Source organism: Pseudophryne corroboree, chromosome 2, assembly GCF_028390025.1.
Source record: "Pseudophryne corroboree isolate aPseCor3 chromosome 2, aPseCor3.hap2, whole genome shotgun sequence".
Classification (NCBI taxonomy): Eukaryota; Metazoa; Chordata; class Amphibia; order Anura; family Myobatrachidae; genus Pseudophryne; species Pseudophryne corroboree.
This window is the reverse complement of record NC_086445.1, coordinates 911469960-911482364: the sequence shown is the minus strand read 5'-3', so window position 1 is coordinate 911482364 and position 12405 is coordinate 911469960. Positions and strand designations below refer to the sequence as shown.

The 12405-nt window shown below is 48.3% G+C and overlaps 1 protein-coding gene across 5 annotated transcripts in view; it reads left to right on the top strand.

The window, feature by feature from the left end:
- SMYD4 (SET and MYND domain containing 4) overlaps positions 1-12405 on the top strand; it is a 164296-nt gene that overhangs the window by 57145 nt on the left and 94746 nt on the right. For all 5 annotated transcript variants that reach the window (XM_063956111.1, XM_063956110.1, XM_063956112.1 and 2 more), the window contains exon 2: positions 7965-8121. In XM_063956111.1, coding sequence (XP_063812181.1) covers positions 7988-8121 — 134 coding nt within the window. In that variant the 5' untranslated portion in view covers positions 7965-7987. The remainder of the gene's footprint in view (positions 1-7964; positions 8122-12405) is intronic.

The following is a 12405-nucleotide window of genomic DNA, read 5'->3' as shown; positions in this document are numbered from 1 at the left end:
ACAAAGGTAATGGCCGAGATAATATTTCTTCTTCGAAGAAAAGGCGTATTAATTATCCCATGCTTGGACGATCTCCTAATAAGGGCAAGGTCCAGAGAACAGCTAGAGATGGGTTTAGCACTATCTCGAGGTGCTAAAGCAGCACGGATGGATTCTGAATATTCCAAAATCCCAATTAATGCCGACAACTCGTCTGCTGTTCCTGGGGATGATTCTGGACACAGTTCAGAAAAAGGTTTTTCTTCCCGAAGAAAAAGCCAAGGAGTTATCTGACCTGGTCAGGAACCTCCTAAAACCAGGAAAGGTGTCTGTACATCAATGCACAAGAGTCCTGGGAAAAAATGGTAGCTTCTTACGAAGCAATCCCTTTCGGCAGATTCCATGCAAAGGGATCTGTTGGACAAATGGTCAGGGTCGCATTTTCAGATGCACCTGCGGATAACCCTGTCGCCGAGGACAAGGGTATCCCTTCTGTGGTGGTTGCAGGAGGCTCATCTATTGGAGGGCCGCAGATTCGGCATGCAGGATTGAATCCTGGTGACCACGGATGCCAGCCTGAGAGGCTGGGGAGCAGTCACACAGGGAAGAAATTTCCAGGGAGTGTGGTCGAGCCTGAAAAAGTCTCTTCACATAAGCATTCTGGAACTAAGAGCAATCTACAATGCTCTAAGCCAGGCGGAACCTCTGCTTCAAGGAAGACCGGTGTTGATCCAGTCGGACAACATCACGGCAGTCGCCCATGTAAACAGACAGGGCGGCACAAGAAGCAGGAGGGCAATGGCAGAAGCTGCCAGGATCCTTCGCTGGGCGGAGAATCACGTGATAGCACTGTCAGCAGTATTCATCCCGGGCGTGGACAACTGGGAAGCAGACTTCCTCAGCAGACACGACCTTCACCCGGGAGAGTGGGGACTTCATCCAGAAGTTTTCCACATGCTATTAAACCGTTGGGTAAAACCAATGGTGGACATGATGGCGTCTCGCCTCAACAAAACACTGGACAGGTATTGCGCCAGGTCAAGAGATCCGCAGGCAATAGCTGTGGACGCGCTGGTAACACCTTGGGTGTACCAGTCGGTATATGTGTTTCCTCCTCTGCCTCTCATACCAAAGGTATTGAGGATTATACGGCAAAGAGGAGTAAGACTAGTGGCTCCGGATTGGCCAAGAAGGACTTGGTACCCGGAACTTCAAGAGATGGTCACGGACGATCCGTGGCCTCTACTTCTGAGAAGGGACCTGCTTCAGCAGGGTACTTGTTTTTTTTTCAAGACTTACCGCGGCTGCGTTTGACGGCATGGCGTTTGAATGCCAGATCCTAAAAGGAAAAGGCATTCCAGAAGAAGTCATTCCTACCTTGATAAAGGCAAGGAAGGCAGTCACCGCGAAGCATTATCGCCGTATTTGGCGAAAATATGTTGCGTGGTGCGAGCAGCGGAGTGCTCCGAGGGAGGAATTTCAACTGGGTCGTTTTCCTACATTTCCTGCAATCAGGATTGTCTATGGGTCTCAAATTGGGATCTATTAAGGTTCAAATTTCGGCCCTATCAATATTCTTCCAAAAAGAATTGGCCTCAGTCCCTGAGGTCCAGATTTTTATCAAAGGAGTACTGCATATACAGCCTCCTGTGGTGCCTAAGGTGGCACCGTGGGATCTAAATGTAGTTTTAGATTTCCTCAAATCCAATTGGTTTGAACCACTAAAGAATGTGGATTTGAAATATCTCACATGGAAAGTGACTATGTTACTGGCCCTGGCTTCGGCCGGGAGAGTATCTGAACTGGCGGCTTTGTTTTATAAAAGCCCTTATTTAATTTTCCATTCGACATAGGGCAGAGCTGCGGACGCGTCCGCATTTTCTCCCTAAGGTGGTATCAGCGTTTCACCTGAACCAGCCTATTGTAGTGCCTGCGGCTACAGACGACTTGAAGGACTCCAAGTTGTTGGACGTTGTCAGAGCCTTAAAAATATACATTTAAAGGACGGCTGGAGTCAGAAAATCTGACTCGCTGTTTATACTGTATGCACCCACCAAGTTGGGTGCACCTGCTTCTAAGCAGTCGATTGCTCGTTGGATTTGTAACAAAATTCAACTTGTACATTCTGTGGCAGGCCTGCCACAGCCTAAATCTGTTAAGGCCCATTCCGCAAGGAAGGTGGGCTCATCTTGGGCGGCTGCCCGAGGGGTCTCGGCATTACAACTCTGCCGAGCAGCTACGTGGTCAGGGGAGAACACGTTTGTAAATTTTTACAAATTTGATACCCTGGCAAAGGAGGACCTGGAGTTCTCTCATTCGGTGCTGCAGAGTCATCCGCACTCTCCCGCCCGTTTGGGAGCTTTGGTATAATCCCCATGGTCCTTTCAGGAACCCCAGCATCCACTTAGGACGATAGAGAAAATAAGAATTTACTTACCGATAATTCTATTTCTCGGAGTCCGTAGTGGATGCTGGGCGCCCATCCCAAGTGCGGATTATCTGCAATACTTGTACATAGTTATTGTTAACTAATTCGGGTTATTGTTTAGGAAGCCATCTTTCAGAGGCTCCTCTGTTATCATACTGTTAACTGGGTTTAGATCACAAGTTGTACGGTGTGATTGGTGTGGCTGGTATGAGTCTTACCCGGGATTCAAAATCCTCCCTTATTGTGTACGCTCGTCCGGGCACAGTACCTGGCTGGGGTCTGGAGGAGGGTCATGGGGGGAGGAGCCAGTGCACACCACCTGACCTGTAAAGGCTTTGCTTTTGTGCCCTGTCTCCTGCGGAGCCGCTGTTCCCCATGGTCCTTTCAGGAACCCCAGCATCCACTACGGACTCCGAGAAATAGAATTATCGGTAAGTAAATTCTTATTTTTCCAAGGGCCCTGGCACTCCTGTGTAACAGGAACCTCTGCCAATCACCTTCGGCACGGCTCACATCTCCGTTTCTGTGAAGACCTGACACAGCAGCCCTTAGGCTTTTACAGTTTAAACCACTGTATTTCAAGTTTCATCGTGGTATGAGACTTATGCTAGGAACTTGAAGACTGATAAAAGACTACTTTTTATGTGGGAAAGGTAATGTCTTTCCATTTAAATTGTGAAAAATTTACGGATGTATTTGAAGCATAGATGTTTTAAATGTACTAAAATAAACCTGTTCGGTCACCCTTTTAGATAATAATGTTATTTATATAGCACTTTCTCCAATATGATTTAAGGTGCTTAACAGATAGAATGAACATAATACAGTACAAAAACAATGAAGTACAGAAAAGCTTTTCATAAAATAGAGAGAGCATGGAGATACTAAAGGGACAATAAGGGGTCTGATTTGAAGGATTTTAGAGTTGGGGCCTCTTGAACTGTGCAGGGAAGCGAGTTCCAAAGAGTCTGAGCCACATCGCCAATCTTACAGTCAATCAGTGGAGGGACAAGAAAATGGGAGATGTATATTTGTATATGTTACATGATGTGCGTATTATCAGATCAACTTGTGTGGACTCTCTATCATGGGAGATGGTGATGGCCATTTCTTTAAGTGGCTTGTATGAATGGATGGCTTTGAAGTAGTAAGGCACATCTGGTCATATTGTTTTCAGTCTCGCAAAAATTTAGCCACCTGCGGCATTCATCCTAGACAGCAAAAATATTGAATTGTTTTATCGGGCAGCCAAAAACAATTGGATCTCCCCCACTGACTTATATTTGCAACCCAGTAAATAAAATACTGTATTGAGGATATAGTACTCACACTTAAGTATCTCCAGCTAAAATGAAGCCAAACAGGGAAACATGGTTGCCGAATAGGCTAGATGGAATATTAGGAGTGTGATAGAGAAGATAGACATTATAAAGATTCATTAGGTCTACAACATAGGGTCAAAGGTCGACAAATTTATTTTTATGTAATTTTTTTTGTGTTTTTAAGCATTTTTTACCCAAATTTGTTGAAATGTGTCCCCTCGCGACGGGCTCTCTCCGCTTCTCTCACTACAAGGTCACTAAAGGTAATAGTTTGTGACTTGGATAGTAAACGCAGCAAAAGTTTTAAAAACATGAAAAAATGTGTCGACCTTTTGACTGCCGACTTTTTAACTGTCTTATCGACCACGTCCCAATATTAAAGTGCTTCATTCCACGCTGTGTAATCTATACATATTGCAAACTAACGGCACTCGTCATTAAGCTACATAATCAGTCCAGGATCCTCCCCAATACAGGCAATTTACCGGACTATATATGACGTGTAGTGTGCATCTCCTGGTGGCTCACTAGCTGTGGACTGTGATAGCCTTGCAGCGTCATTGGCAGGCAAGGCAACAGGAGCTCTACTTGCAGCCTCTTCAGTGACATCTGGGATCAGGCAGTCATGATGCCATGAATGAGTATGGCTGCTGGAGATTTGAAATTGGCCAGTCAAGACAAAAAGAGAGCTCTTAAGCTGGGTACACACTTGTCCAATCATCTACAGACCTCCAATCAGTGTCTGCTAAAACAATATGTTGAAAATATAAATTTGCGCTGTTGGGTAAGGGGGATTTATTAACGATAATGTGGGGGAGGGTGAGCACTATTAATATTGTGGCTGGGGTATGGGGACAGGGGTTTTTAATATTGATTGTTTCCAATATTAAAAAAAATTGGGGTTCCCCCTCCCCCCAAAAAATGAACCAGCTCTGGCCCTTTAAGCCTGATTTAGCAATGGGAAATAGGGAGGAATATGGCTTGGGCTTCCCCCTATTTTCCAATAATCAGCACCAGTCTGAACCTGTGTAAAATAGGGTCCCCTCACCAAACACCAACCAGTCATGGGGGGAAAAGCCCAGGGCTATGCCCCATACCCCTTGGTAGCAGTGGTTGGGGTGTTCATGGTACATATGTTTATGGTGATATTGTTCTTTTCAGGTGGCTTACAGCTGCGAGCCGGAGCAGGTCAGCATTTGTAGAACCACAGTGCCAGTATGCCTGGACATCAAGAGCCTGATGGCACCTGTAGTCAGCCTGTAAAGAAATATTAAAATAAAGACAAAACACCAAATATTGTAGTAATTTATTGGCCAGCACCTTCACCTGGAGGGTGGTGGCCTTTAAGCTCTGTGTCGTGGTCGCTGCCACCACAGGACTTGCGGCATCCTTTGATTTTTCTCCTTGGGGGCAGAGGCCATAAGCTTATTTGCTGGCTGCTACCTCCCCAGGGCTTGCATCAGTGACGGAGTCCTCTTGCACTACCTTCACTTGGGGGGCGGCAGCCTGTAAGCTCTTTTGTATGGCCGCTGCCTCCCCAGGGCTTGCAGCGGTGTCTTCTGTGATCTTCACCTGGGGGCGGCGACACATATAAGCTCTTTTGCATAGTCACCTCCTTCCCAGGACATCCGGTTTCTTCACCTGGAGGGAGACAGCTCTTAAGCTCTTTTGCATGGCTGCCACCCACCAGAACTTCCTCTAGCGCCTTCTCTTTAGGAGTTATTCCTTGCTGCTTCTCAGCCTTCAGACTGACACCATTGCCTCACTCTGGGTAATATTAACCGCACAAGGGGTGGAGCAATGACGCAGTTGGCTTCAGCCATTTTTAATTTTAAATATGGTGTTGCAGTGATTTTTTTTTCCGCAATGATCCTTGCCACCTCTCGCCACCATACCCTATGCTGCCACCACCGCTTCCCGCAGTAGCAGCAGATGGTGCCAGGTTGCCTCCGGATACTGCACTGCCGCCAAGCTAATGGTGTGCTGGGCTGCCAGGACAGGAGATCGGACGTCTGCTTCGGTCTCGGCAGCCTACACACTACAATATCTGTTGGATGTTTGGCGGTCAGGTCTCCTAAGCTTGTTCGAAAAGCTGGAGACCTGACAGAATCGGGAATAGGTCGGTTGGTTGATGGAGTGTTACGCACAATGTTGGACAGACAAGTCGGTCGGGAGTCGGAGCTCCCAAGGATTGTACAAGTGTGTACCCAGCTTTAAAATTCCTCCACCAATCCAGAAATACAGATGGTCCTGCTTCATCATGACTGTTTATTGCTATGTGCAGCGTGGAAACCTTTCTCTCATCACTCACAATGTCTGACTCTAGACTGAGCCAGTTGGAATCAAACTATAGAGCAGACCACAGCAAAATCTTAATTTCCTCGACAAATCTTAAATTGGGTATACACTTGTCAAATCCTCGGCAGATCAGACTCTAAATCACACAAAAATACCCTAAGAATTGCAGTAAGCGGATTCGCAGGGACAGATCTTTCTTGCAGTGTATTCAATTATCGCAATGCGATTTTGTTTGAATTTATCACAACCCAATCTGAGATGCGGATTATGATAAATATGACCTTTATACTTTTGTGTGTGCTCAGCAAATTTCCCTCCTCTATTCTGCCCTCCTCTCCCTTTTTGTATTCATCTAATTGCCCTACAGATTGTAATCTTGTGCAAGCAGGGCACACTCCCCTTTATCTTCTCTACATAATTAAGCTTATTGCACATTGCAATTTTATTTTCTTGTAGTCGTCTGTACTTATGTGACTTGCCAGCTTTATCCGCCAGTGTGATCTTTTTCGGGTTGATCCCCACCACAGTGCTGACTGTGTAGAGTTTGCATGTTCTACCCATGTTTGCATGGGTTACCACCAAGTCCGCAGGTTTGCTCCCACACTCCAAAAATATACTGGTAGGTTAATTGGCTCCTGACCAACAATAACCCTTGTGTGTACATGTGGTAGGGAATATACGGGTGTAGTATGACTTGCCGGTGCTTGGGTTCCTGGTGCCCAGCATACCGGCGCTGGGATCCCGACAGCCGGATTGCCGGCAGCGGGTCGAGCGCAAAAGTTCCCGTTGCGGGGGGTGGTCTTCTGGTTGCCGAATGTCGGGATCCCAGCGCACAGTATACCGGCACCGGAATCCCGGCATACCGACACACATTCTCCCTCGTGGGGGTCCACGACCCCCCTGGAGGGAGAATAACGCGCGCCACCGTGCCTGCAGCGTGGCGAGCGCAGCGAGCCCGCAAGGGATTCATTTGCGCTCGCCACGCTGTCGGTATGCCGGCGGTCGGCCTCCCGGCGCCGGTATGCTGGTCGCTGGGAGCCCGGCCACCGGCATACCATACTACACCCGCTGCGGGCACTCTCCCTCCAGGGGTGTCAGGGACACCCCAAGAGGGAGAGTACTTGTCGGTATACCGGCGGTCGGGACTCCGGCGTCGGTATGCTGAGCGCCGGTATATATCAAGTGCCACCCGGAATATACATTGTAAGCTCCACAGAGACTGGTGTGAATAGTGTGTATGTTTCTATAAATAACTGGTAATAATAAAGACTTATACACAAGAACAATCAGACGTCACACATAGATGGAAGGTATAGTGTGTTTGTACACAATCATTCATATACACATTTCTTTTTCTTGTATTTTTAATTAAAGAACTGTTTGACAGAATGCATTAAGGCTAACTTTTACCAGTACGAAGGCTGGTGATTAGGAATTCTTCAAGCTGACATCATTGAAGGAAGCAGTCTCAGGAAGCACAGCTCACTGCTCTTGACAATTGGCTGATCTCGTTACATCTATAAATGTTGGAGAACATTTTGTTATTAATAATACAGCTTTTCACTTTCTTCTCAGAGTGGAAGTTAGAAAGCAGTCTGTCTTTTTACAGTGCAGGGTGCTGATTAGCTCTTGGGTGAAGCCAGAAATTATCTGCTATTCTCCGTCTGTACTTTGGGCAATCCCCAATAAGTCAGTCTTTCGATGAGACCTGAGCATGTAAGGGCTGTAAAATCAGCATATCTTGAGTTGGGATTGACAGCAAAGAAATACAATTACAGTATTTCATTAATATTTCATGCACTTAGTCAAAAAATAGAACAACACATAGGACAGTTTTTAATGAGTTTTTATGTATCGTTTACCAGCATTGAGCAGATTGGTTTCAAAACTGATTCAATTAATTTTTTTCTTGTATTTCAATGTTTCCTGATATACAGCTACAGGCGTCACTCAGTTCTTGATGGAGCTTCCAGTGTTGGATTGGCAGAACTATGCGTGCAAGAAGTGGTCACAGCTTACTCCATGTGAAAAAGCTAATTTTTCTCCGAACTCGGATCTAAAGGAAAGCTTCATGGCTTGTTGGTCACAGCTTCAGTAAGTAACTATATGATATCTGCTGAAAATGTTCTGTGATGACCGCAAACTAGGTGGCTCTAGTTGGCCACTTGTACAGGCCTGGACATGTAGTAGCCTCCCCCACAAGATATAAAAGATAGGGTAAGTTACCTGTCTGGGGTCTCAGTACAAACCTGCATGTGGAGGGGACAGCAGCTCAGGGAGAAACTGAGGAGAACCCAGTGATGCCACTATGGGGTCAATCCAGTTAGGTGCGAGTTGGCTCCTGCAAGCCATTCTTATGGCGAACTCGCACTGCAAAGTTTATTTTCAATCCAATTCCAAACTGGCGTTGCTTTTTTAAAGGAGAATTTCTATTCTCTTACGTCCTAGAGGATGCTGGGGACTTCAAAAGGACCATGGGGTATAGACTGGATCCGCAGGAGCTTGGGCACACTGAAAAGACTTTAACTGGGTGTGAACTGGCTCCTCCCTCTATGCCCCTCCTCCAGACCTCAGTTAGACTTTGTGCCCAGGACTGACTGGACACTCACTAGGGGAGCTCTCCTGAGTTTCTCTAGAAAAGACTTTTGTTAGGTTTTCTATTTTCAGGGAGACCTGCTGGCTACAGGCTCCCTGCAGCGAGGGACTGAGGGGAGAGAAGCAGACCTACTTCTTCTTAGTTTATGGGCTCTGCTTCTTAGGCTACTGGACACCATTAGCTCCAGAGGGTTCGATCACTTGGTGCGCCTAGCTGCTTGTTCCCGGAGCCGCGCCGTCACCCCCCTCACAGAAGCCAGAAGAAAGAAGACGGGTGAGTATGCAGAAGGCAGAAGACTTCAGTGACGGCAGAAGACTTCCGTAACGGAGGTACAGCGCAGCGGTAGCGCTGCGCTCCATGCTCCCACACACTTTACCAACGGCGCTTACAGGGTGCAGGGCGCTGCGGGGGCGCCCTGGACAGCAGTTACTGAGGTCTGGGATACCGGCAGAAGGCTTTTCTGTGCCTCTGCACCGTTTTTCAAACCCCCGCCGGCATTTTCAGTTTTCAAATTTAGCGGGCTGAAGCGCGCCGGGAAGGGGAGGAGCTTAGCCGCGCGGCTCACCAGCGCAATTTTCCCTCATACACGCGGCTGCATGAGACGCTGGCCCGGGACCTCCAAAAGCTCCGCTAACAAGTAACGGGGAGCTAATCGGGGGGGGGGGGGGGGCACAGTTTTATGGTGCATATTTATTGTTTTTGAAGCAGCGCTTTTTACATATATTATTTGGTGTGATATATGGGCGCTGGGGTGTGAGCTGGCATACTCCCTCCGTGTTCCTCTATCCAGGCTTCCTTGTGGGCCTGTCCCCTAGCTGAGGCATTGTGTGTGTCGGTGTGTCGATACTCAGTGTCGGCATGTCTGAGGCTGAATGTTTTTCCCCGGAGGAGGTTACTGGGGGAGCAGATGCTGGTCTGGAATTGGCTCTGTCGGCACAGCCGACACCTGATTTACTCACATTGTTAAGTACACTTAATACAAATGTGGCTTCTTTATCAAAGAGGTTAGATAGATCAGAGTCGCAGACACAGGTGTGGAGGAAATCCATGGAGGATGCTTTGTCTCAGGTGCAGACCCCATCGGGGTCGCAAAAGCGGCCGTTTACCCAAGTGGTAGATACTGATACCGACACGGATTCTGATTCCGAGGTCGATTTCACTGAGGCTGCTTTACATCCATGATTAGTTAAGAGTTTTCAGTACATGATTGCGGCTATAAAAGATGTTTTACGCATTTCTGATGAACCTGTGGTGCAGGAAACAAGGATTTGTTTGTTCAAAGGGAAAAAACCTGAGGTGAAGTTTCCCCCCTCTCATGAAATGAATACTCTTTGTGAAAAGGCTTGGGAGTCGCCGGACAAGAGGTGGCAGATTCCCAAGAGAATTTACATGGCGTATCCTTTCCCCTCTGATGACAGGGAAAAATGGGAGGCGTCTCCGAATGTTGACAAAGCTCTATCTCGTTTATCTAAGAAGGTGGCGCTTCCGTCTCCAGACACGGCAGCTCTCAAAGATCCGGCGGATTGCAAGCTGGAGACGTCTCTGAAGTCCATTTTCGCTAATACGGGTGCATTGCTCAGACCTGCGGTGGCGTCGGTAGTGCTATTGCTAAATGGGCTGAGAATTTAGCTGCTGATATGGATAACCTTGATAAAGATAATGTTTTTTTGACTCTTGGTTATATCAAGGACGCTGCAGATTACCTGAATGACGCGGCGAGGGATGTTGGTCTCTTGGGATCAAGAGCCAATGCCATGGCGATCTCGGCCAGGAGGGCGCTGTGGATCCATCAATGGAATGCTGATGCCGACTCCAAGAGAGCTATGGAAGCTCTACCCTTCAAAGGTAATGTCTTGTTTGGGGACGGCTTGGGTGACCTGGTCTCTACCGCGACTGCGGGTAAGTCGTCTTTTCTTCCCTATGTTCCCACACAACAGAAACAGGCACCACAGCAGCAGATGCAGTCCTTTCGTCCAAATAAATACAGGCGTGGAAAAGTTTTGTCCTTCCTCGCTTCAAAAGGTAGAGGAAGGGGAAGGAAGTCGTCTGCAGTGTCAGGCGCCCAGGACCAAAAGTCCTCCCCTGCCTCTACCAAGTCCACCGCATGACACTGGGGCTTCCCTGGGGGAGTCCGGACCGGTGGGGGGCCGTCTGCGGAACTTCAGTCAGGTCTGGATCCTTGGGTCCTAGAGACTGTATCTCAGGGATACAAGCTGGAGTTTCAGGAGGTGCCCCCTCACCGGTTTTTCATTTCGGCCTTACCAGTGTCTCTTCCGGACAGGGAGGTGGTGCTGGCAGCAGTACAAAAGTTGTGTCAACAGAGGGTCATTGTTCCCGTTCCCCCGTCCCAACGGGGGAGGGGTTCTACTCGAGCCTCTTTGTTGTACCGAAACCGGACGGTTCGGTCAGACCGATTCTGAACCTAAAATCCCTCAATCCATACTTGAAAGTTTTCAAGTTCAAGATGGAATCTCTTCGAGCTGTGATTTCCAGCCTAGAAGGGGGGGATTTTATGGTGTCAGTCGACATAAAGGATGCCTACTTACACGTCCCGATATATCCTCCGCATCAAGCCTTTCTCAGGTTTGCGATACAGGATTCTCATTACCAATTTCAGACTTTGCCGTTTGGGCTTTCCACGGCCCCGAGGATTTTCACCAAGGTCATGGCGGAAATGATGGTTCTCCTTCGCAAGCAAGGGGTTACCATTATCCCGTACTTGGACGATCTCATGATACTCGGGTTCTGGGGAAGATGGTTGCGGCGTACGAAGCCATTCCATTTGGCAGGTTTCATGCCCAGGTATTTCAGTGGGACCTGCTGAGCAAATGGTCCGGGTCTCACCTGCACATGCACCGGAAGATAAGTCTATCTCCCAGGGCCAGGATTTCTCTCCTGTGGTGGCTACAAAGTTCTCACTTCCTAGGAGGGCGCCGGTTCGGTATCCAGGACTGGGTACTACTGACAACAGATGCAAATCTCAGAGGCTGGGGCGCAGTCACCCAAGGAAGAAATTTCCAGGGGAAATGGTCGCTTCAGGAAGCTTGTCTCCACATAAATGTGCTCGAGTTAAGAGCCATTTACAACGGCCTGCTACAAGCAAGAAGCCTACTTCAGGGTCGTCCTGTCCTTGTACAGTCGGACAACATCACAGCGGTGGTGCATATAAACCGTCAAGGCGGAACAAGGAGCAGGGCGGCTATGGCGGAGGCCACAAGAATCCTTCGCTGGGCAGAACAACACGTGAGCGCCCTGTCAGCAGTCTTCCTTCCGGGAGTGGACAACTGGGAAGCAGATTTCCTCAGCAGACACGATCTCCATCCGGGAGAGTGGGCTCTTCACCAAGAGGTATTTGCAGAGGTGACGAAGCGTTGGGGAATTCCGCTGATCGACATGATGGCGTCTCGCCTCAACAAGAAGCTTCCGAGGTATTGTTCCAGGTCAAGGGACCCCCAAGCAAGTGCAGTGGACGCCCTGGTGACTCCGTGGATGTTCCAGTCGGTGTAATTGTTCCCTCCACTTCCTCTCATTCCAAAGGTACTGGGAATCATTCGACGAGCAAGGGTTCAGGTGATTCTCGTCGTTCCAGATTGGCCAAGAAGGGCCTGGTATCCGGATCTTCAGGAATTACTTGTGGAAGATCCTTGGCTGCTTCCTCTAAGAGAGGACCTGTTATTGCAGGGACCATGCGTGTTTCCAGACTTACCGCGGCTGCGTTTGACGGCATGGAAGTTGAGCGCCAAATCTTAGCTCGAAAAGGTATTCCCGGGGAGGTCATTCCC